General features: G+C 42.5%; 1 protein-coding gene across 2 annotated transcripts; it reads right to left on the bottom strand.

The window, feature by feature from the left end:
* Positions 1–22585: 22585 nt before the first annotated feature.
* Helt (helt bHLH transcription factor) lies at positions 22586–24387 on the bottom strand. 2 transcript variants are annotated; one of them, XM_042702137.1, is made up of 4 exons: positions 24361–24387; positions 23836–23940; positions 23544–23640; positions 22586–23082 (listed from the first exon to the last, which is right to left on the bottom strand). In XM_042702137.1, the coding sequence occupies exons 1-4, from the start codon at positions 24385–24387 to the stop codon at positions 22586–22588; spliced, it is 726 nt and encodes a 241-aa protein (XP_042558071.1). The 2 variants fall into 2 exon arrangements, with proteins under 2 accessions (XP_042558071.1, XP_042558072.1); XM_042702138.1 differs by having other exon boundaries at positions 22586–23085.
* Positions 24388–25153: the final 766 nt, after the last annotated feature.

The raw sequence follows: 25153 nt of genomic DNA on the forward strand, positions 1-25153 counted from the left end.
CTTTTGACTATCTCCCATACAGTGATATAGTGATAAAATATTGGTTTTATCTCTAAATGAGACTTTACAGTAGCACTTTCCCCCAATATTATATGCTGTTGTCTTATGCAGGTGTGCAGTAGAGCACTTACCTAGCATGTACAAGGCTCTGTATTACCAAACACTTGATTCTAACCAGGATTTATATTTGTGTATTTGTCTATTTAGAGAAGGGCCCAGCATTTTACTTGGTATCTATAATCCCAGATACTTGGGAAGTGGAGACAAGAAATTCATGGTCTGAAGCTGCCCTTGGCAAAGTTAGTGTGAGACTCTATCTGAAAAACATTGCTAAAAGCAAAGGGACTTTGAGGAGTTGTTTTGGGGGTTTACTTTTTTGCCTTTAAGTATATTTTAGATATAAGGTCCTTGCCTGGTACATAGGTGGTAAAGATCTTCTTCCATTTTATATAGGCTTTCTGTTTCCCTTGCTATCTATGTCCTTTGCTGTGCAGAAACTTTTCAATTGGATGCAATCCCATTTATACAGCATTTCTTTTGTGTATCTGGATCTTTACTTAGGAGCTTTTAACCTGTGCCAAGGAGCCCTACTGTTTCCCTTATCCCTGCCTGTAATATTTTCAGCGTATCTGGTCTTACATTGAGGTATCCGATTCACTTGGAATTGATTGTGGTGCAAGGTGAATATATAAGGATCTAACTTCAGTTTTCTGCACATGTATAGCCAAGTCTGCCAGCACCATTTGTTGAAGAAGCTGTCTTTCTTCCATCCTGTGTTTTTTGACTCCCTTATCAAAGATTAGGTGGCGATAGGTCTGTGGGTTCATTTCTGGGTCTTCAGGTCTATTCCATCAGTCCTCAGGTCTGTTACTGTGCCAGTACCAAGCTGTTTTTATTGCTATAGTATTGTAATAGAGTTTGAAGTTTGGTATTGATATTCCCCTGGCACTGTTCTTCCTTCTAAGGATTGTTTTTGTTACTGGGATCTTCTATTCCATGTGAATTTTTGGACTGCTTCTTTGATATCATTGAAGAATGTTGTTGGGATTTCCACGGGCATTTCATTGAATTTGTAGATAGCTTAGGGCAGTATTGCCATTTTCATGATGGAAATCCTCCCAATTCAGGAGCATGGGAGGTTTTTCTACTTCCCTAAGTCTATTTTACAGTAATTTCCTTTTTCAGGTTGTTAAAGTTTTCATCACCTTTAGGTAAATTGATTCCTAGGTATTTTGTGTTTCTGAGACTATTACAAAAAGAGTTGCTTTCCTGATTTCACTCTCACCCTTCTCCTTGTTGGCATACAGAAAAATTACTGATTTTTGTGGGTTAATTTTATATCCTGCTACTCTGCCAAAATTTTGGATCAACTCAAGTAACTTGGGAGAGGAATCTACCAGTTCTTTAAATACAGAATCATGTCATTGCAAAGAGGGAAGGTTTTACTTCTTCATTCCTTATTTAGATCTCCCTTATGGTTGTCTTTTGCCTTATTGCTCTAGCTAGGAATTCCAATAATGTCTTGAAGACGAGTGGAGAGACTGAGTGGACATCCTTATCTTGTTCCTGATTTTAGAGGAAATGGTTTTAACTTTTCACCATTAAGTATAATGCTAGCTGTAGGCTTGTCATATACAGCCTTTCAATGACCCCATAATAAATGGGCTAAAGACTTAAAGAGTCTTCTCTGAAGAAGAAATAAGAATGGCCAATAGACACATGAAGAAATGTTCAATATCTCCGGTCATAAAAGAAATGCAAATCAAAACCACATTGAGATTCTACCTCACTTCAGTTAGAATGACCATTATTAAGAAAACTAATAATAACAGATGCTGGTGGGGTTGTGGCCAAAAAGGAATGCTCCTATACCTTTGGTGGAAATGTAAACTTGTTCAACCACTCTAGAAAGCAGTATGGAGATTCCTCAGAAGACTAAACATAGAACTTCCTTATGACCCAACAATCCCACTCCTGGGTATTTACTCAAATGACCACAAACCAGCCAACACTAAAGCCACCAGTATTGTTTACCACAGCTAAGATATGGAATCAACCCAGATGCCCCTCAGTAGATGAATGGATCAATAAAATGTGATAATATATGTGGTATATAATAAAAATAAAACATAATTAATAAAATAAAATATAATAATAAAATGTGTTACATATACACAATGTTTCCATCAGAAAGAATGACATTCTTAAGAAATTGGAAATTCATAAATGGAAAGAGTTGGAAAAGATTATATTATCGAAGTAAGCCAGACTCAAAGAAACAAAGCCTGCATGGTTTCCCTCATTTGTAATAACTAGAATATGTCTAGGATATTCTTATGAAAGGATCACAATAGCTCAATAGTTATATGCATATGACCATATAAATTAATGCTTATTGAAATGAATTCTAAGAAATGGAAAAAAGAGTTTTTTTTATTGTATTACTTGCAGTTATTTCTCTCTTTTTTTGCCCCTTTGTTTTATTCTCTGTTGTCACTGTTTTTTATTTCTTTGCTCTTTGTCTTAAATATAAGTTTATGTGGTTTGGGAAAGGGAAGGAAAATTACAGAAATGGTGGGACAAAGCATGAACCAATTCAACAGTTATGCTCGCTAGACACTAGGTTGGCAATGAACTTTACAACTTGGTGGAGAAAGAGGGTCAGAAGGGGGGAAAGTGGGAGAAAATGAGGGAGGGGTAACACTGTTCAAAAAGAAATGAACTGATTACTTATGTAATTTTAACCACTCTGTACATCACCTTTACAACAAAATTTAAATTAAAACAATAAAGCAAAGGGAACCACCACTACAAAGGGCTCAAGTGGTAGAGCAAGGCACTAAATTCAACCTTCAGTAATGAAAATAAATAAAATATAATTATTTGGTTGTGTCTTCTGGTACATGACTTAAAAAATTAACTCTGATGCATTGAAGTGTAATTTACCTACTAGCCCAGTGATCTACAACTGCGCTATACCTACAGCCCAACAAACAGCATTTTAATAAACAGCGGAGTCTATAAGTAGAGTAGACCCCTTGGAATTCTGGAGATGGGTAAAGAGACATGGGTCCTGCTGCAGAGGGAAGGAAGTACGGCATCAGCTAGGAATCAGGCTGTGGCCTCTGCATTAGTATCTGCAGGAAGGAGGAGGAATTTTAGCAGGTTTCTCAAGAATGAGGCAATGCGTAGTCCTCTGCAGAGGTGTGATCCAGATTGAAGCACTCTACAAGGGATATTGAGGCCCCTAAGGACTGGTAACAGCCTGGAAGAACAAGGAAGCATCTGCTCTTCAGAGAGTCTAAAAGATGCATCCACATCTGGAACGGACCATTCAGGAGATAATTGTAAGAGGAATGGCTAGAGTCAGAATCACGATGCCCAATCAAGGAAGCCATGGGGTTAGTGCTCCCTTGCAGCTGTGTATCACATCTCCTGCTGTGCTCTCTCATTGGCAAAGGTAGCTGGAAGACAGAGGCACCAAAGCGGAAAGCTCAGGGGACAGGTGTCTGTAGGGAGGGCAGAGAATTGCATCTCTAAGGTTTCTCCCATCTCAGAGAGCTGTACACTATGAGAACATGGTGTATTTGATTTTTCATAGTAGAAATGCCAATTCTCACCTCACTCCAGACCTGAAAAGAGTGAAGGACCAGAAGATCATACCTGCTTCTCTGTGCATTATCATATGAATATAATGAAGTGCTTAGGCTATCTGGCAATACCTAGATCCGAAAAATGCCTTTGGAAGCTGAAAGGTAGCAAAGAAATTGTCAGTTAGTTGGCCAAATTTCTTGATCATCTACTGCATGCTAGACTCTGGTGCAACTACTGTAGACATATTGATGAGCAAGGCAGGCATTCTTCTCCACTTATCTACTGGAAACAAACAGGAGGCAGACAGAAACACATATGCAAACTGTCCAAGGAGCTAGGCACAGAACACAGTAAATTACTTGATCTCTCTGAGCCTCCATTCTATATCTGCAAATAACAACAAATGATTCAGTCTTCCCAGAAAGGGTATTTTGAGTATATAACTAGTTAGTATATGCAAAGCAGTAAGTAGTGTTTGGCACAGAGAAGTGCTATTATTACCAAGCACTACAAAGAGGTAATAAAGCAGAAAATGCAGAAGAAGGAGATGATGGTTAGAAGGCCTCATAGTGGAGGGGAGATGGGGAGCTGGGGGAGCCAGAGGTTCTGGAGGAAAGGAAGAAACCCTCCACTGAAACCCTCACAAGGCCTGTCAAAGTCATCCAGGTGCTGGTATCTCACAGGTGTAATCATAGCTACTCAGGAAGCTGAGATCTGATGATCTTAGTTTGAAACTAGTCCAGGTAGAAAGGGCTATGGGACTTTTATCTCCAGTTAACCAGCAAAAAGTTGGAAATGGAGCTGTGACTCAAGTATATAGAGCACCAGTCTTGAGCAAAAAACGATAGTAAGTATTAAGGCCCCGAGTTCAAGTCCCTGTACTGCACAAACAGAAAAAAAAACATTGTGATGAAACTGCACTGCCCTAGCATTTTCCAGTAAATCAAACTTCAGTAAGAAAAAGAAAATAAGTAAACAGTGAAAGAAGTCCCTTCTTTCCCCCATCCCAAACTACTTGTTTGCAAGTTCCCTACTGAGCATAAATTCACACATAAGTGTCAAAACTGTGTTTTTGTTCAAAATGATAGGTTCTGTTTTATACTAGGAGAGTAAACTACTATATTCCTAGGTAGTTTTTTTCAAATAAAATACATCAAAATATATCATCTAGATTTGCACTTTTATCCTTTTATTCTCTTCTTTATTAAAATTAGAAGTTTTTTAACTTAAAATAATAGAAAGAAGGGTTCACCTTGTTATTTTGGAGAAAAATTAAATGGGCACCAATGTTATGAATGAAAACTCCTCTATAATGGAGGGATTTTACTTCCTCTTCAAAAAATTAAATTATGGAATTCAGAAGTTGAAAGCCTACTTAAGGAATTAATAGTTTCCTTAAGCTCTGGTTTAGCCCTGTTATTGATCTTAGACTGACCAGATTCTACTCTTAGGCAAATCCAAGAAGTCTGATAAGGTGAGGTTATTTTGAGATTGCTTTTTCTTCAGGAAATTGGTACATAATGTGAAACTATCTAAATAGTTAAAAATGACAGTGATGATCAATAATACAGAAAAGTCCTATCTATATTTTTTTCTCCTTTAAACCTTATTAGCTTTTTTTTTTTCTTCAGCCAGGCATCAATGACTCATGTCTATAATCCTAGCTATCCAAGAAGCTTAGGATCATGGTTCAAAGCTAGCCTGTGTAGGGAAGTCCATGAGACTCTTATCTCCAATTAATTATCAAAAAGCCAGATGTGGAGCTCCAATGGTAGAGTGCTAGCCTTGAGGGATTAAAAAAAAAAAGGTCAAGGACAATATTCAGGCCCTGAGCCGCAGGCCAGTACACACACACACACACACACACACACACACACACACACACACACACACACATACACACACACACACACACACACACACACACACTTCTTAGTTTATTTAGTACTTTGGTTCTAATCTATTACATTTTAAGGATCAAGAATAACTGAACATGGGAAATAAAATCTTGCTATTATATTCAAAAGAGATTCCTATTCTGTTGTCATCCTGTATCCCTCTCCTTTGGTGGAGGCTTCCCACTACATTTCAAGAGAAATTTCTAATCCACCTTAAAAGGCAACTATACATTATGAAATGCAGCATTTTCCAAGTCAACTTATTTGCTCAGCATCCTTACCAAGTTATAGCAAGTAGATTCAGCTCCAGGGCTCTGGAGCCATCCCATACTTCATACAAGTGGGTCTCGTTCCTGCTTACTCCAGGCATTGCTTTCTGAGGTGCCTCTTCATGTCTGCATCCGCCTTGCCGAGGCTTCTTTCCTGAAGGTCGCATCCTACATAGCATTCTCACTGGGCTGGGTCAGCAGGAACACAGGACAACCATTTTTCATTCATCATTGTTGCTCTAACCCTAAGAAAGTAAGATTGTTATCGCTTTCACCCTCAGGTTTTCCTGAGGGTGAAAATGATGTCCTTGTGCACACACAGAGTAATTATTTGTTTTGCCCCATGTGTAGAGAACTCCTGAAGATGGATTGTGGCTTTTCCCTTTGGGGAGGGTACTATTGAATAGCAAAAACTGCTTGGTTTACATCCCTTTTTTCCTCCCAAGAGACACTTGGAGGCTATTTCCCTTTAGAAATTGTGTGTGTGTGTGTGTGTGTGTGTGTGTGTGTGTGTGTATATAACTTTTGTGGGTTTTCATAGAACTCTAGAAGCACTGTGCCACCCAACTTTAAAAATTAAATGCATTGAAAAGACAAAGAAAAAGAGCCTACGTTTTGTGCGCCTTCTCCAGAGACTTTTTATCTGTGTAGACTAACGAAGGATTTTTCACTTATTGACATAGGCATTCATTTGCTAATTTGTTGGACATTTAAACTGCTTGGAGGCTTCCCCAGAATCCTGAATAAAGCTGCACTCCTGGGGTGCTTAGGTCTGCTCAAGTGCCCATCCTTCCCTGCCATGTATTTCCCCTCCTCTCTGCTGAGATAAAAGTCAGTGCTCTTGGCCTTAAGGGAAGAATGGGTTAAATGGACCAATATTCTAGGCTTGAATCTAAGAGGAAAAAAAAACCAAAAACAAAAAAGCACTGGTCTTTTCAGAGTTCCCAGAGCACCTGCAGCAGCAAGGACATTTGCACATCCATAAATAAATAAATTAACAATGAATAAATAATTTAATCTCAGCCACACAACGCCACCTTGCAGATTTCATCCTCAAAGCAGTGTCCAGTGAATTTGTCCATTTCTAATTCTTTTTGATAAAGTCCTCAGATACTTGCTGACTGTCAGGTTCATTTTCTTATTGTTTGCGCTTGATTAGCTCTGTATGACCTAAGGTTGCCCTTAAAATCCACATCTCTCATGAAGACTCCGCTGCCTCCCGAAAGGCCTTCTGTTTAACATCCTCAGGAAAGGATGGAATAACACTTGCTGTGGCTTCATACAAAAGCGTGGAAGGTTTTAGCCACTAGCTTCCTGAAGCAGTGCCTCATGCAACCAAGCGCAAGCACAACCTATTAAGGGATATTGTGTTCTTCTAGGCTCTTTACCTAGTGCACTTTGGGAGGTGGGGGTGGGGGATGCTTATGTCAGGTCTCCTGGGTCTTGGAAGAGCTGGGTCACCTCCCCTTTAAATCAGTTAAACAATGATGGCACCAGCTCCATGGTCTTCAAGGACCTTGATGAAGACCAGGGCTGCTTTGTGTTTTTTTTGGTTTGTTTGTTTGTTTTTTAAAGCTAGCTGGGAAGTTGCTAGCAGTTCCTCATTTTACACCTCTTCTGAGCATCCTGTGAAGGCCACAAGCCCCAGGATAGGAATCCTCGAGTCTCAAATGTCTATGTTCTCCAAGTCGCTTTGAACGTTGGTTGAGGCTTCCTTGCACTGTATAGAATGTTCACACCCTGGGCATTCTCTTTTCTGTCAAAAGGCCAGCTCTTTGAGTGGTAAAAAATGGAGGCCTCTAGTCATCCAAATAGAATAATAGTCTTAGTTAATGGGAACCACTTATAGTGGCTGTTTAAATCAATTGAAGTCAGTACAGCTCAGTGACTCTGTTAAAGTGTTTCATGTTTTCTGACTGCCAAGTCTTTAGAATTTGGTGGTTTTCCTTTTTGTTTGTTTTTGGTGGCCACCAGCCTATTGCCAATGTATTAATGAAATAAACTTTGAAAAAGCATAGAAGAAAGAGATATGTTTCATAAAATGTTACATTTAGGCCAACTATTGATTTGTCAGTGAGCCTAGACCACCATTGACTTCTGATTAGCACCAGTTTCAGGTATAATGTCAAGACCCTGGTATAGAAACACTGAGAGAATGGAGGGTCAGGGGAAAGAAGAGCTTGAATTCAAGTCCAGCCAGGGCTACAAAGTGAGATCCTGTCTCACAAAGATGGGGCTGGGATGTAGCTGAATGATAAAGTGCATGTTTAGATGCATGAGGCTCTGTTGTTCAATATTCAGCATGGGGCGGGGTGGGTGAAGAAAAGGAAAAAGTCCATATTGGACTTCCCTTAATTAAGGGAATTAACAGAGAAACGTTTGTGAGCTCATCAAACAAGTTTCAAAAGATCAAGCAATAGTTGAAGTCTTGAGTGGGAAAGCCTGCCTTTCTTGATCCAAGTTGCCCTGTTGCTGTTTATGTTCTATCGTGCAACCTACATTTTCCTAAGCATTTCAGCTGGCAAATGTTGTACACTTGCACTTCATGGTCGAGACTAAATCCAACATCATCTGTACAGACAGCTGATTTGTCTGTCTCCATATGTATTTCTATAATTGCATCTAATGCCTTTTCTGGGTTTATAAGCAAATCCTACAAACATAAATGCCATGTGGTTTATCTACATAGAATACAGAAAAGATTTCTGGGAGCCCAAAGATTTCGGTGGCTCAAGCCAGTAATCCTAGCTACTCAGGATCTGAGGATCACAGTTCAAACCCAGTCTGGGCAAGAAAGTCCATGAGACTCTTATCTCCAATAAACCACTAGAAAACCAGAAGTGGTGCTGTGGCTCAAGTGGTAGAGCACTCGCCTTGAGCTGTAGAGCTGAGGGACCATGCCCAAGCCCAGAGTTCAAGCCCCACGGCTGACGACAAAAAAAAAAAAAAGATTTCTGGGGATGGTGATGAAGAAAATTAATTTTGCATGATTTATTTTAAATCTAAATAACAGGTAAATTTTAATTAAAATGTTTATTTTCGATGTAGCACTTTGTCACATCTCCCTCAGAACTTCTCCCCTACCGCCTGCCGCCATAACAGGGTTTGAATTCAGGATTTTGAACTTCTTTGCAGGCAGGTGCTGCTACCACCTGAGCCAGGTCCCCAGCCTTCCTTCAGAATCCCTTGAAAACAAAGAGTCGAAAAGATTTGGATACTCTTTTTTCTCATAGCAATCTTGACTTACCCCAACATCTCAACATCTGTCAGAGTCAGTGAGCACTGAATCAGGCTGACATGGCTTCTAGATTTTTGAACTCAAGAGCAGGAGTATTTCATCTATTCTTCAAGTGCACAATGGGTCCTCCTTATCCTTAGGAAGAGGAAAGAAAAATGATGTCCTGAACTGTCTTCCCAAAGGACCTGTGAGTGGAATAAGGAAAGTCCCTAGACACCTCCAAAGGCCAGCAACTCCCTCTGAACTGGAGAGTCCATTTTTGAGTCTCAAAAGGGAACCATAGGCATGCCTTTGGCCATGTTGTAGTTTCAGCCTTGAATATAGTTTGGGTCTTAGTTGTTCTCCCAAAGGCTCATGCACTCAAGGGTTGGTTCTCAGCCTGTGCTGCTATTGGAGGTGGTGGCACCTTAGGAGATAGGGTCTAGTTGAAGGAAATTGGGTCATTGAAAGTGGGCTCCTGAAGGGCACACTGGGACCCCAGCTCCTTCTGTCTCTTCTGCTTCATGGTTACCAAAAGATGAGCATCTTCCTCTACCTGCTCCCACCATACATCACCCTAAAACAATGGGACCAACCATTCATGGACCAAAATCTCTAAAACTGTCAACTGAAGTAAACCTTTCCTCTTTCAAAGCCAAGTTAGCTCAGTTATTTGTTATACTAACTGACTAACACAGACTAAAATCCCACCTGACCCGTGAAGGATCATTCTGTATAGGCTATAGGCTTCTTACCTCTGTAGGGGTGGCAATCAACAAGGAGTGAATGAATAACTGAGATAATCTTTAGACTTGTAGTTCAACTGGAACTTGGTGGAGTCAGTCCTAAAGATGTTTGTTTAGCCCATAAGAAGAGGCTGAGAGAGGCCCTCTTCATCAGATGCAGGGCCAGTTCCTGAGCTACTGACCCAGTGAGTGTAAGACTTCACACTTGTAAAATTTGGGGTACTGTTCCTTCTTTTCTGTTGTCTTTGTGCAGGTCCTAGGGCTTGAATTCAGGGCCTGGGGCACTGTCCCTGATCCCTGAGCATTTTTCATTCAAGGCTAGCTCTCTACTAATTGACCCACAACTCTACTTTCAGGGTTTTTTTTGTTTTTGTTTTTGTTAACTGGAAATAAGAGTCTCAGACACTTTCCTGTCTAGGCTGGCTTCAATTGCCATTCTCAGATTCCATCCTCCTGAGTAGATAGGAATACAGGAGTGAGCCACCAACTTTCAGCTATCCTTCAGGTTTTATTGTCTTGCCTTCCTTCCTCCCTCTCCCTTCCCCTCTCTCTCCCCCCTCCCTCTCCTTCCTTCCTTCCTTCCCTCCTTCCTTTAAGGTCTGCACAGGGACACCTCCCTACCTCTTGGCTAAGTTTCCACCCAGTACCTGTTACCTAGGTAAGGGTCAGACCTGGAAGCAGTCACCTTCCCCTCCTGTTAGGTCACATCCTGGGCCACCTCTGGTCACATGCCTCCCATCTGACCTTAGGAGGGTCCTAGGCCCTGAGGTCACATCCAGATCCAATGTGGCCACACCTTTCTCCCACCTGGCCACACCTCTTCCTGTCCCTGGCCTAGATAGGCCTGGCTCAGGCTTGGGTCGCCCCTTCCTTTCCAACCATGCCTCTCCACCATGCCCTGCAGGGGCAGCAGTTGGGCAGTTCGGTAAATAAAGTTCTTTTCCTGCCTGAATAGTCCATGGTGTTCTCTTCATGAGCTACTTATGAAACCTACCTATTTAATATACCTTTTCCTTCCTTCCTTCCTTCTTTCATTCCTCCCTTTATTTTTTGCTGCTGAGTTTCTGTCACCAAGGGGAAATTTTAGTTCCCACCTCTCTCTTCACTAGCGCAGTTTCTATAAAGGATAAGGTCATCTAATGTGATCCATTCATTCCTAAAATGAGGTAGTAATATAGAGTCTTTAAGCAGGTGCATCCTGTGTGTTTCATGTAGTTTAACAGAACTTCTGGGGGTGGATGCTTATATCATCAGAAGCCTAGAGTGTGAGATCTTAAAAGACACCTAAGATTTTTTTTTTTTGGTCCGGTTGTGGGGCCTGAACTCTGGACCTGGGCGCTGTTCCTCAGCTCTTCAGCTCAAGGCTAGCGCTCTACCACTTGAACCACAGTGCCACTTCCGGCTTTTTTCTTTTCGCTTATGTGGTGCCGAGGAACCCAGGGCCTCAGGCATGCAAGGCAAGCACTCTACCACTGAGCCACCTTCCCAGCCCCATGAAACACCTAAGAATCTTACTGAATCTAGATCCCTTATTTTTCTAAAGAGGAAAAGAAGTCCCTAAGAATTGGCATGACACTTAGCTCTTCCTTACTTCTTTTAACAATTAATTGAATAAATACTGCAAGGAAAGGAGCATATATTCTATCTTCTGCCTGGTAGTTAAATCTAAAATTTATCCTGAAGCTATGTGGACTAATTGGTTTGTCCTATGAGTCCTCAACATTACTATAATTTGGAGGTTCTGGTCAATTCTAACATTTTATGTAGCCTGTAAAAATTGACATCTAGTTCTAAAGTCTTCTTATTCTAAATGAATTAAATCTGTGTTTAGAAAATAAAGCTCTCGTTATCATTTTTTTATTCCAAAAGTTGCTTAAAATTTTGGTTTCTAAACATTATCAGGCAGTATATTTTTTTTACCTAATTTTGTTAAAGATATTTATTTTTGCTAGGTCTGTGACTTGAACTCAGGGACTGGACGTTGTCCCTGAGATCTTTTTGCTCAAGGCTAGAGCTCTATTACTGGAGTCACAGCTCCACCCTCCTCTTTTACTGATAGTTTAGTGGCATTAAGAGTCTCACAGACTTTCCTGCCCAGGCTGACTTCAAACTGTTATCCTCAGATCTTAGCCTCCTGAGTAGCTAGTTATAGGTGTGAGCTACTAGCACTCTACTTAAGAGAGATTTTTTTTAAGGTCATGCCATAACACTGCCCTTCTCTCCTGCTGTTTCCTTTCTTTTCTAAATGTACTCTTAACCAAAAACTAAATTATCATCTAACTCGGGAGAAAAAAGTAAGTTTTTTTTTAAAAAGAGAAAATCACTTGTTGCAGTTAGTAATCTTACCTAACTCATTTGAGCAAAGTGATTGAAAATAACCACTTTATAATGCAGTGATTCACTTTTCTGTAAAGCTCTGTAAATAATGTCAAGACATAACAAACCCATTGTCATATATTTATCCTAGTTCATTTCAAAATTCAGTCCCTCAAGTTGCCAATAGAATTACAACTCATCTTTTACCCAGAGATTCAATATTCATTCTGAAATAACAAAGGGAGATCTATATTCTCAGTGAACTACTGATAAAAAAAAACAAACACAAAATTCTGAACTTAAAGTAAGAGATCATGCACACCCATCAAAATCTGCATTTTTCCCAAGGCCAAAAGCAGTCTCCCTTCCTCTCAAAAAGTGACAGTTACTTGAGATGTGTTCTCAGATGCTCAGTTGTGAACAGAGTTATAAACAGAGGTAAAACCTTCATCCCTGGCACAGCCCTTTTCTGGGCAACCCACCCTAGGGAGGCCCAAGAAAGGCCTAAGTCCCTGATAAGTCATGGGTGGCTTGCTTCACAGCTTAGTGTACTGTTAGGTCTGACTAGAAGATGTTGATGAACTCGTGCCTGACGCCAAGGTTCAATGTAGAATAAGGCAAGCAGTGTCAATGTTACACACCATTTCTTTCAGGTAGGAAATAGTGTCTTGCTCATCTCAGACACCTCATACCACTCACAGGGAGGGCCCTTCTCATGCTCCTACAACGTGGGTGTGGCTTGTGGCTCTTCTCACCACTTTCAATGAATAAAGCCTGTATTTCCTATATTCTGTATTCCGTGCTTTGCAATCTTTATTTTTTGCACTATGTAAGTAGTTTTCCCCAGAGAATTTCACTGATTATTCTTTAAATATGTGTAGAAAACTAATGCACAGTAGATTTAAAGTGGAGGGTCAGGAAGGTCCTGGGGCTTGAACTCAGGGACTGGTCCCTGAGCTATTTTGTTTTGTTTTGTTTTTGTTCAAGTCTAGCACTCTCTCTTGAGCCACAGCTCCACTTCCAGCTTTTTGATGGTTAGAGATAAGAGTCTCACAGACTTTTCTGCCTGGGTTGGCTTCAAACTGCAATCCTCAGATCTCAGCCTCCTGAAAGGCTGAGCCACCAGCACCCAGTAATAATTTTGTTTTGATACACGGGAATGATTTTCAAGAACTGAGAACAGTGATGGATATGGGACATAAAGTTCACATTGAGTTTGGGGTGGGGGGAATAAAAACTACTTATCTGATAGGTAGGCTTGAAAATCTCGACTGTACAAATCCTTTATTATTAAATTGATTTGAGCAATTTTAACTTTCTCATTAGTAGGCTTTTTTCTTCTTTCCTTCCTTCAGATTTCTCTTTTGTACTGTTAACTCTATTCTGAAATGCAATGTTGGTTGTTGGAGGAGGGGTAGTTAGTAATAGCTGCCAAAAACTCATGTGCTCCCTCTACCGTTTTTCTGACAACATTACAACTCCCTGAAACAAGAATGAAAGAAAATCCCTGCAGATTTACTTGATTTAAAAGGAAGATTAATATTTGTTAACCTTCTCTGAAGGTTTACAAAATCAGAAGACAAAGGAAGGTTTTGTTCGCTCTAGCTGGTGAAGGGACTCATTATCTTGGATCTAAGAATGTTTTGAAAAAATTTCTAGTGAATAAAGAAATATAGAGTCACATTTGTATCATAAAGTCAATGTTTTAAAAATGTACATTGACATATTTCCTGTTGTATTTATTTCCCTAAACATGTCAAAATGACAAGTTAATTTAGTGTGACTATCACACACAATTACCTTTATTAACTGATATTCCTTGTGTAAATATGCAACTGTCTATAGTACTATACTATATCACAGATTAGAAACATTAAAAGAGCCAGGTGCTTGTGGCTCATACCTATAAATCCTAGCTACTCAGAAGGCTGGGTTCTGGAAGATGGTAGTTTGAAACAAGCCTAGGCAAAGTCCATAAGGTATTATCTTCACAATAACTAGCAAAAGGTCAGGCTAGAGGTGTGGTTTGTTACAAAGCACCAGAAGAGCAAAAAATCCAGGCAAGTGGAAGGCCCTGAGTTCAAACAGATACATCAAAAGATATGTACACATCAGATTAAAGGCACATATATTGGAACATGATAATTCATCACCCCAATATAAGTCCTGGAAATTTAATAGTAATCAAACAGAAGTTTATGCCTTTGTGTTTCTATAGTCTATCATAAAATAAAATATAAATTTATAATTAAAAATGGCAAATGATTCCTTGTATAGAAAACCAAAGTGAAAGCGATGAAATAAAAAGTGGGTAAGTTGAACTTCATCAAAATTAAAAAAAAAATCTTTGCGGATCACAGGTTACTATCAATAGAGTGAAAGACAAAACATGGAACAAGGGGAAATATTTACAAATCATATATCCAAAAAAAAGCCAGAATACATAAAAAACTTCAAAAATGCAACAGCAAGAATAAAACCAGCACAATTAAGAATTGAACTTGAATAGACCTTTCTCCAAACATTTACAAATGACCAATAAACACAGGAAAAGATGTTCAACATTGATTGAGCATTTGCTTTACATTAGAGAAACTCAAGTCAAAAATTGCAGTTGTAGGGCTGGGAAGATGGCTCAACGGTAGAGCGCTTGCCTTGCACGCATGAGGCCCTGGGTTCGATTCCTCACCACCACGTAAGCAAAAAGAAAAAAGCCAGAAGTGGCACTGTGGCTCAAGTGGTAGAGCACTAGCCTTGAGCTGAAGAGCTGAGGGACAGTGCCCAGGCCCAGAGTTCAGGCCCCACGACCGGACCCCCACCCCCCAAAAATAAATTGCAGTTGGAAAACAACCTCACACACATTAGAATAGCTGTTACTTAAAAAGTAAAGAAAGAAAGTAAATGTTTGTGAGATAAAGAGAAATTAGAACCCTAGTGAATTATAGGAATGTAAAACAGTACAGTCTCTGTGGACAATGGTGTGATGTTTCTCAACTAAACATAGAATAACCTCCTGACCAAACAACTTCAATTCTTAGAGGTGAAAGAAAGGAAATTCCAACACATACTGTACACAGATGAACCCTGAACATATGATGTTAAATAAACTAGTTACTGAAATGTAACAGAATGCAATGTTTTCACATACTAGCGAGTACAAAACTAGAGACAAGCATGACCAAGAAATAAGAGAGGAGACCATTTTATTACCTGCTACAGGCAAGAAAAGCATAGGAGTTAATTCCAAAGCAATGTCTTCTTCAAACAAAAGAAGCATGGGGATTTTATTTGAGGAGCTGATGTGTATTTATATAGGAAAGCACTGTAGAGAACATTTTGGGACACGCTCAGTTTGCCTTATAAAGATGGTGGACAGGAACATTCCTGGGTCTTTCATTATAAAAAAATGGAAGATGGAAAAGTGGGCGAGATCATGGGAGGGTGCTATTGATCAAGACACATTGTACTTATAAACTGATTAGTTGAATGGAAAACAACTACTTAAAGATAATTTTTTATTTTTAATTTTAAAACTTTAAGTATTTCTTATTGTTATTATAAAGGTGATGTACATAGGGGTTGCAGTAACGTGTCAAGCAATGAATATATTAAAAAATTAACAGCTTTATTTCCATCCTGACAGACGTGCAAAATAAATAGAAAGAACGCAAAGAAACAGCCAAAAAAAAAAGCAGCTCAAAAATGGCAGCTCTCAGAATGAGATGAAGAAAAGTCTCATGCTGTAGCATGAGACTGTAGCATATCACAGTAAGTGATATGCTACTGGAGGCACCCAGGATTAGAAGCAGGTTATGCCGCACACCTGGCCAGTCCCAGATGGGGGCAGGCAGGTCATACCTGTGTGTGAGCTATGCCTCTAACCAGAGTGCAACAGGGACTCTTTCTGAATACACTGTGCTTAGCTTTTTCAGAAGAGTGTTTCTTGGCAATGCTTTTAGTGGTTGTCCAAATAAATCAGTACTAAATGTGTAGGAGGGAAGAATGTCTTAAGGAAAAGAAGCTTTAGTAAGTGACCATTTCTCCCTACATCAAAATGTTAATATTGGCTACTCAAATCTGGATGGTGGAATTGTGGATAGCTTTATTTTCTTATTTATGTTTAACACATTCGATTCTGTGATAAGAAAATTAAAAGGGTCCATTTAGAAGTGGCAGAATTGTGCAGATCCTAAAAGTTCAGACTGAATTCTCACCAGTGTCTCTTGATTTATCAGCAAGGTTGGGATAAGGCTCATCCTGGTTTTGTTAGTTAATATCTTCCTATCAGTAGCAGTTGAGTGATACCAACCTTTTGGCCAAGTATTTGGCAGCCTAGAATATTACTGAGTGATGGAAACAAGGTTGACTAGAACTTTGAATTTTCATATGAAGTGTTTAATTCTATGTTTTGTCACTTTAACTTGAGTGGCCCTGTTAATTTCACTCCATTAAACTTTATCATGAACATTAACTATAATTTTTTTAATTGCAGACAGAAATATCTCAGGGTATGCTTGAGAATATGCTAAGGCATTCCAGTTTTAGCTGGAAATGAAAAGAATATTTTGGAGGTGTCTTCATGTAGGGATTTGTTCCTCCAGGTCCCTGTCTTCCCTAGCAGCTCAGAAAAGGGCAAATATTGACTGATTCCACATGTATGAAGTGCCAAGAGTAGCCAAGTTCATTACATTAGAAAAATAGAAAGTGGTTACCAGGAGCTGGGGGACGAGGGTAAAATACAAGGTTAAGGGGTAGAATTTCATTTAGAGAAGATTAAAAGTTCTGGCAAGGGTAGGGGTGAGGGTTACACGAATGTAATGGCACAAAACAGCAAAATTTGAAAAAATGGTTGACATGGGCAATATTAAATTATGCATGTTTTACTACTACGTAATTATGATAAGTAATTTGAAGGGAAAGAAATGCAACAGGCTTCTACCTTTGGGAATTCAGCAGGTCAATGAAGGAGAGTCTAATTGATGCGAGGTGGTCTGAGAAGGCACTGCTAAGCCTTGATCATGACAGATGGGGTTGGGGAGGAACGTTTGAAGGTCCCCATGCAGATGAGGACCTGAGCATTTCAGGGCAGCTGAGGGAAGACCAGGGTCTTTGGTGCCTAGAGAGTGATGTGGAGAGTAGAAGGCAATGAGGGAGCGGAGGGTAAGAGCTGGAACCATGCCCAGAGTGCATGGGTTATTTCTGTGGCAGTACCACAGATTGCACTTGGCCTTGTGTTTGCTAGGCAGGCATTCTACTTCTCCGCATGACTCCAGTCCCCTTTTTTAAATAGAAAAAAATTATTGTTATTATAAAAATGATATACAGAGGGGTTACAGTTACATAAGGGTACGTTTCTTTTTGGGCAATGTCACCCCTTCCCTTGTACTCTCTCAGTTTTTCCATCCCATCCCCACCCTGCAGTCCCCCTTTTAAATACAAAGACTTAACAATGCATTTGTGTGGTTATGGGGATAATGCAAATGCTGTGTGTCTAGTTGTTACATTGTTATAATTATTATTATTTTTAACAGTTACTGTTGCAATGGTTATATAGTTGTTACGTAATATTGACAAGAAAAAAATCATGTCTGAACGAATACAATTGTTTTCTCTAAGATTTTGACTCATGGGTCAACCTATAGATTTTTGGACAACTGATTGTACATTGAAACCTTCAGCTGTCCAATCTCATAGGGGACCAAACTTTACACAAGGAATAAAAAGAATTCCTAAACCTAGGCTCTGCTCATTCTATTCTAAGAAAGTGGGAGAATATTCTTGATTCTCCCACTAAGAAAGTGGGAGAATGTTCTTGATTGTGGCAGCTACTGTCTAGAATCAAGAGCTTCCTTTACTTTAACAAATAGGAAATACATACATTGCAGTTCAAATCCAATTCTGCTGTAAAATTCATGTGTAGCCTAAGACAAATTCTTCAAGCTAGCCATCAGCAAGTTGTGGGGAATCAAACCTACGCAGAGGTTATTGTGAGATGGATGGAGTAGCAGTATAAAAGCATCCAGCACCCTGTCAGATCAGGAGAGGCAGCAAGGCACACTGTCAAGAGATTCAACCTCTTAATGCACAACAGCTCCACTGAGATCACTCCAAGTGTTTCTATCATATAAATGTAATGACCAGAAACCTCATCTAGTTCTTCTCCCACTGGGTGACTTTTTTCAACTCTCATGAGTTGCTATTTTCCCTATTATAAAGAGTAGAATGGCAGTTGGGTGCTGGTGGCTCACACTTACTGAGAATCCTAGCTACTCAGTCTGAGGAAAGGCCATGAGACTCCTATCTCCAATTAACCACCAGAAATAAAAAAATGACACTGTGGCTCAAAGTGGTAGAGCACTAGCCTTGAGCAAAAAAGCTCAGGGACAGTGCCCAGGGCTTGAGTTCAAGCCTCATGACTGACACACACACACACACACACACACACACACACACACACACACACACACACACACAAAGAGTAGAATGGTAGTTACTGGGGGCTAGGAAGAAGGGCGGGGGAACAGAGAGAAGACAGTTACAAGAGTGCAGTTGGATAACCATGATTGACAATAATTACTTGTGTATTTCAAAATAGTAGAGACGATTTGGTGGGCTGGTACTAGGATGCGAACTCAGAGCCTGTGTTTACCAGGTGGGTGCTTTATTATTTGAGCCACACCCTCTAGCCCAAGAGTATTTAAAAATGTTTCTAATTCAAAGATATATTTGTTTGAGGTGAAAGATATGCCAGTTACTTCCATCTGATCATTACACATTGTATACATGCCTTAAAATGTCATGCTTTCCCATAAATATGCATATTACCTGTACAATTAAAATTAGTATTAAAAACAAGCTACTGGGGGGGGGGGCAGAGCTCTGCGAATCATAGTTTGAAACCAGCTTGGGGAAGAAATTCCATAAGACTCATTTCCATCAATAAGCTAGAGATAAGCTGAGCACTGGTGGCTCATACCAGTAATCCTAACAACTCATGAGGCTGAGATCTCCAACAAACCACTAGAAAACAGAAGTGGGGCTGTGGTTTAAAGTGGTAGTGTTCTAACATTGAGTGAAAAATGTCAGGGACAGCACCATGCCCTGAGTTCAAGGTCCACAACAACAACCAAACAAACAAAGCTAGAAGTGAAGCTGTAGCTCAAGTGGTAAAGCTTGAAGGGAAAAACTAAGGTACAGCATCAAGGACTTGAGTTCAAGCTGATGGACATAAAGTTGACTTCATAGGCAAAAGCGGGGTAGTTGTTCTTGGTTGTCATCTTCAGAATGTGGGTGGATTATGCCACAGTTGGCTGGTTGGGTGTACAATGACTTTCTTGTCACAGATGACATAGGAAGGGACTGATGTCAGAGTCCAGAGGTTTAGGGAAGAGCTAATGCAGAATTCCAAGAAATTCAGTCCTATGAGGCAGCTCATTCGATCATTCCACAAATATTTATTGAGCTTCTACTACATGTCCAGTATTGGCTCATTTTCTAATTGTGTGACTTCCTGAAGACATCTATTTCAGACTTCCTAGGAATTCCCAATGTTGGTAAGCTCAGGCACTTAGATAACAGCTTCTTGCCTTCCTTTCCTGGCATCTAGAGACCCAGACTAGAGGGGCCCCTACTCTCCATGGAGCTGTCTTTGTTTAATAACGCTTCGAAGCACAAGTGAGCTCTGTATTACTGGCCTTTCCCCAGAAGTGGCTGGAGTGCCTGGAAGCTACTAGTTCTAGCCTTGCAGAGCCAGGGGGCAGGCCCAAAGCACCAGCCATGAGCTTTGTTCCTCAAGCCTCGGGAGAAAACCTTTGATTTCATGCGGATGATTATTTTTATTCTTGCCCACTCAAGGATGAAGCTCAAGGAACAAGAGGTTTTCCTTTTCAGAGGCGTCACAATGGCTTACCTCCAGCCAAACCCACTGGGTTTTGTTTTGTGTTATTTCTGGGTTTGGTTGGGCCTCTCTTGGAAACCATTACTATACAACTTACTTAAAGAAAGAGTGGAGGGACTGGCCATAAGAGATTCAGATGGGGAGCTGGAGTGTGTGTGTGTGGGAGATGGATGTGAGCGGGGCTGAAGCAGAAGGCTGGAGAAAGTGCAAGAAGGACACATTAAAGTCACAATGAGATTTGAATCAATTCCATTTTGTAGTAACATTTTTAATCTTTTACAAAGTTAAACTATTCCAAGTTTGACTTTTGGCCAACCCTAGAGAGTTGGGTATTCGGATGAAGGTTTCAGAAAAAAAGAAAAAAGACACAACACACACACACACACACACACACACACACACACACACACACACAGACACGCATGAGGAAGGAGAGAAAGGGGGAGGGAAACTTTTATCCTAAAGTCATTGTAAATCCAAAGCAGGGTTTTATCCTCCACAGTTAAATGAGAAAGAAAAAAAAATCAAGAATACCAACATTTGAGGTACAAAGACTGTGGTGGACCAGTGAAGTTTGTAAAATTATATGTAAATGAGCAAAGTTTTTTTTACTATGGTGACCCAAAGCTAATCCCAGAGAGAAAATCTACTTAGCCAAAGAAAGTTTTGTCTAATTTGGTTAACAGTTGAGAAGCGACAAAAATGCTGAATATATTAATAATTTATATTTCCAGGGTAACACTATATCTTTAATGCTTCACTGCCAAAGGGAATTCAGATTGGCTTAATGCTCAGAGGGGGGAAAAATCCTTGAAAGGCCTTCTTCATATTCTGTATCCAGTACTGATGAAATGGGTGTAAGACATGTGTTTCAATAATGGGCACCTTCCACTCTCCCTTCCCTGAATAATTTGCTCTTATCCCATATCGCTCCATGTATATTTGCTAGCCACAAAGACCGTCTGGTCTGATGTTCATGTCCATGTCCACACTATCAGTTCATAAAGAAGGTGCTAGGTCCCATGTTGTCAATGTTACTTCAAGAATCCTTTACATGCAAGAACTTTACTACAATGTATAGCTCCCCTCCCCTCACAATATACGCAATTACAAGTGTCATTTTTTATGGACGGCACAACGAAAAGTTTTGTTTGTTTGTCTTTCTCTTTGCAATGAAGTTTGTTGGTTTACAAATTGCAGGACATCCCATTCTCTGACCTCAGTAAACAAAGTAGGTCAGAGTTCTCTTAAATCCTGTCCAGAGAAAAAGAAGAAGTTAATTTACTATGGTCTGGCCTCCCGAATCTTCAGCTTGATGACTCCTGGAGACAGGAAAATGGTTCAAGCTCATTTCGAATTATTTATTTCAAAGGTACCAAAGATAGAATTTCCAAGAAAACAATCGATGATCAGGGGAAACATTTAGATAGCTAGCTAGTTTACTTTACCCATTCACGTAAAGCAATATGGAGTTCCACTTGGCGATGTGGGTCTCAGAAAAAGTGATTGTAGCTTGCTATTGAAAATGTTCTCAGTATTTTGTGGAAAAGCACAGATGTGCTGGGATCGACAGTCATCATCTCTTAAGAGAGGTCACTAGCCGAGTTTTATCTGGAGTCTACTTCCCTAAATGCCCTGTCTGGAGAGCAAACAATTTTTTAAAATTCTGCCGAAGTGGGGGTGGAAGATGAACCTTTGTCTCCAGGCACGACAACTTGAACCCCAGCTCCATCGATGTGATGGGGGGGAGGGAAAGTGGCGGGGGGAGAGGGAAGGAAGGGGGCATTCGCTGGATGGGGGGGGCACACACACAATTCCCTGGGGAAGGAATACATCTTCCAACCGGTGCAGTGCCTACCCAGTCACCTTGCGCTGCTGCAGCTGGGCTGATCTGTGCGTAAAAAAGGCAATGCCGGCTTCCCTGAACTCTCTAGTGTCCGAAAACAGGAAAACTTGGATGGATGTTGTTTCTATGTCACGTATCAGAACCTTACTTCTCCTACACACCCGTATACTTTCTCCTCCGTGCCCCCCAGGGTTGTGTTAAGATCGTGCACAGCTCGGTGTCCCGCAGGCCCGGGTTTTGCTGCGCTCCAGACCTGCGCGCCAGCCCGTGCGTGCGCCCTGGGTCACAATTGCTTGGAGGGAGAAAGGACACCCAAGTCCCGCGGCAGGAGAGAAGTTCTTCAAAGCCTCTTCTCCTGGAGTCCTTCCGTTTGCCTGTTCTCAGGGCCCAGAACCTCTTTTCTAGCTTCAGCTCCCTTCTGAGGCCTAGGCAAAGACCCGCTTGCTGCTGACCAACGCGTATTGGAGCAACCGAAAACAGTTCCACCCCTAAGCTATGGCTCCATTGGAGCTATGGTTCCAAGGATAGCCGCTTAAGCCTCCATTTAGCCTTCCGTCTCTTAGAGTCGTCTAAGGGCCTCCTCTTGTACCCTTGGCGTCTAGGAGAGGATAGAAGGTAACAAAGGAATCCACGTCTTGGGGTCTTAATTACAAAACGTTTATTGCCAGAGGACAATCCTTTGAAGACTAATTCGCTCGCGGCCTGCTCCCACCCAGTGTAGTGGGCATATTTACACCTGTACAATCACAATATATACATTTTCCCTAAACCGCGCCCAGAGCGGAAGGCCATCTGGCGTGTGTCAGAGCACCTGGGGGTGCTGGGGCGCGTGCAGGTTGAGGGCGTTGGGGTGGGCGTGGCCGATCAGGTTGAGGTAATGCCTATCCAGGCCCTGGACCTGCGACAGGAAGGGACTGTGCTGCTGCGCGGGGCTCGAGAGTGGCACCGGTGTGCTGGGCAGATAGGAGAGCGCTGGGCTTCGGGCTGTGCCAGGTGGCCAGGAGAAAGACCCCGGGGCAGCCCCCTGCGGGAACACGGAGGCCTCGCCCGGGGTGTGGCCCGCAAACTCTGGTCCCGCCGGGTGCAGCTGATAAGAGAAATCCGGCTCTGGGAGCGAAGTCAGGGCCGGGAAGGGGGGCTCTGCGCCCAGGCGGGCCTTGGACTGCAAAAAGGCGAGGATACGCGCGTACTTCGTGTCCTTGGTCTCCATCCGCTCCACGGTGGTGAGATAATGCACCAGATTCTTCATGCATTCGTGGTAGCCGTAGTGGAAATAGTTGGCAAACTCCGCTAGAAGTTCTGCTGGAGAGGCAGCAAAGATGGTAAGGAAGAAGAAAACCGTGAGCTGTCCCTTCCCCACCGGGAGGCTGCGGGCTAGGGCTGGTCGATCGTCTGCTACCACATTTCCTGGCCCAAGGTCCCTCTTGAGGGCTGATCTCTTCTTTTCGGTCTGCTCCAGCAAACAACCTGTCCCCTCTCTTCCCCCCTCCCCTGGCAAAAGCCGTACGTCCTTCCTCCATCCTTCCCTGAGGGAGATCCAGAAAACCAGCATCCTTAAAAATCTTCTCCATTACGGCTCCGCCAGCGCTCCGGCTGGAGAGGGGCTTTGCTTTGGCAAGACTCTTTCCTTCCCCTGATCTCGCAGGTTCTCAAGGATGCATTTCTCGGCGACGATCTTACACTCATCATTTCCCCTCCTTCCCCCCCCCCCCCGCCCCAAGTCTATGTGGCTCCCCACTCCTTCCCTTCTCCTCACCCACCTTTTTCCCTTCCCCGGGGAAAATCGGCGGAGTGCAGGGCTCTCAGGTACTGAACCGTCATCTCCAGGATCTCCGCCTTCTCCAGCTTCCCGGAACTCTGCCAAAGGAGAAAAGGCTACTTGTGACGGCTCAGCCATCCCAGTGCAACCCCAGCAGGCTTCAGGTGACCCCCCCTTCGGGCCCCGGGGATCTGCACCCGTGGAGAGAGGTCCGCCACACAGGCCCATCGCCTCTGGGTCCGGAGGGCCGCGCAGGGCTCCCAGCGTCTGGCACCCAAGTCTGTGGATGTTACCTGCTTTGCCAGGGCCATGGGCACCGTTTTGCCCAGCTCATTCAAGCAGCGGTTGATTCGATCTCTCCTTCTCTTTTCTATCACTTTATGGGAAACCGGAGTTCTCTGTAAACAGAGAGGTTTTTTCTGTTTTTACATTTAGGGTGTCTTGCCTTCCCCAGGCAAGAGCTAATAATAGCTGCGCGCTCAGAGGCGAACCCCTGGAAAGGACCTCTGCCTGGCCACACTCAGGCCGAGGAGCTTTCTCCCCGCCGGTCCGCACAGGTGTGCCCCACTTTAAACCATCCAACCCAAGCTGACCACTGAGGCACGCTAAGCGTGTGACTTTGGGGAGATCGCCGCCAGCCTCCGAGAATGAGCTTCTCCAGGGCTGAGCACGCGCCCTTCTCTATCTCTATCCCCTTTCTAAAGCACGTAGGATTCCTCCACACTCAATGTCTCGCGTGGCTACATCTTTGAGGTCCGTCCAGCCAGGTGGCAGGTCAGTGAGGCCCAGGCCTCCATTGCCAGGGCGCAAGGACTCACTCTGCGTTCCTTGAGCTTGTCTGACATCCTGCTCAGTACGCGCCCTCGGGGAGAGGCGGTGGCGCCAGGCACCCGTCCACTCTCCACCTCGTGTGCCTCTCGGATGGTCCCAGGTAGACTGCAGGCCTCCCAACTCCAAGGGGCTGCCTTATAAAGCGGTCATCTAGGGCTCCAAGGGCATTCACGAGTTGAATTATTCCATAGGATTAGGGGATCTGGGTTTGGAGGATGTATGCATTGAAGATCAGTTTTAAAGAAGTTAAGAGAAAAAAAAAATTAGCAGCCGAGGGGGGCGAGCTGGGGGCAGATCAGCTTTGTTAATCCACGTGGCCCTTCAAAGGACACGTGATCGCCTGAGGAATAACATTTGCATGGCAACCGCCCCGGCGGGAAAAGGAGGCGGTAAACAGGGGCCGGCGGGCGAGAGAGCGCCTGCAGCAGTCGCGGGGCGCGGAGCGCAGGGGCGCAGTGGCCGTAGGCACCGGGGGGCGAGGACCCTCACAAAACAGTGTCGCCTCCTTTAGTCCCACCGCTGAGTCTCACACGATCGCCTGTTTACAAATCCCAGCAAGCCCGCCGTCCCAGCACCGAGTGCGTTTTAAAGCCTGTCCAGAGTCATTAAAGTAATTAAGTAAGCCTTTAATAGGCTGTTCCGCCGGGTTCAAGGGAGAGCTCTTGGAGACGGAGGCGCCCCGTTTGTTCCCAGGCTTTTCTCACAAGACTTGGTGACACGTCCATCTCCCCCTTTTTTGTTTACACCGCTTTATTTGTCCGGACATCCCGGCAGGTGTGG

Source organism: Dipodomys spectabilis, unplaced genomic scaffold (genome assembly GCF_019054845.1).
Source record: "Dipodomys spectabilis isolate Male_0828 unplaced genomic scaffold, ASM1905484v1 ptg000009l, whole genome shotgun sequence".
Taxonomy (NCBI): domain Eukaryota; kingdom Metazoa; phylum Chordata; class Mammalia; order Rodentia; family Heteromyidae; genus Dipodomys; species Dipodomys spectabilis.

What these genes read in the sequence shown, in the direction of transcription:
- Helt (XM_042702138.1), bottom strand. Translation starts at nt 24,387, where the DNA reads ATGTCAGACAAGCTCAAGGAACGCAGA. An exon ending in CCATGGCCCTGGCAAAGCAG is followed by an intron (nt 23,641 to 23,835) that starts GTAACATCCACA and finishes CTCCTTTGGCAG; the next exon opens with AGTTCCGGGAAGCTGGAGAA. An exon ending in TCCCCGGGGAAGGGAAAAAG is followed by an intron (nt 23,086 to 23,543) that starts GTGGGTGAGGAG and finishes CTGCCTCTCCAG; the next exon opens with CAGAACTTCTAGCGGAGTTT.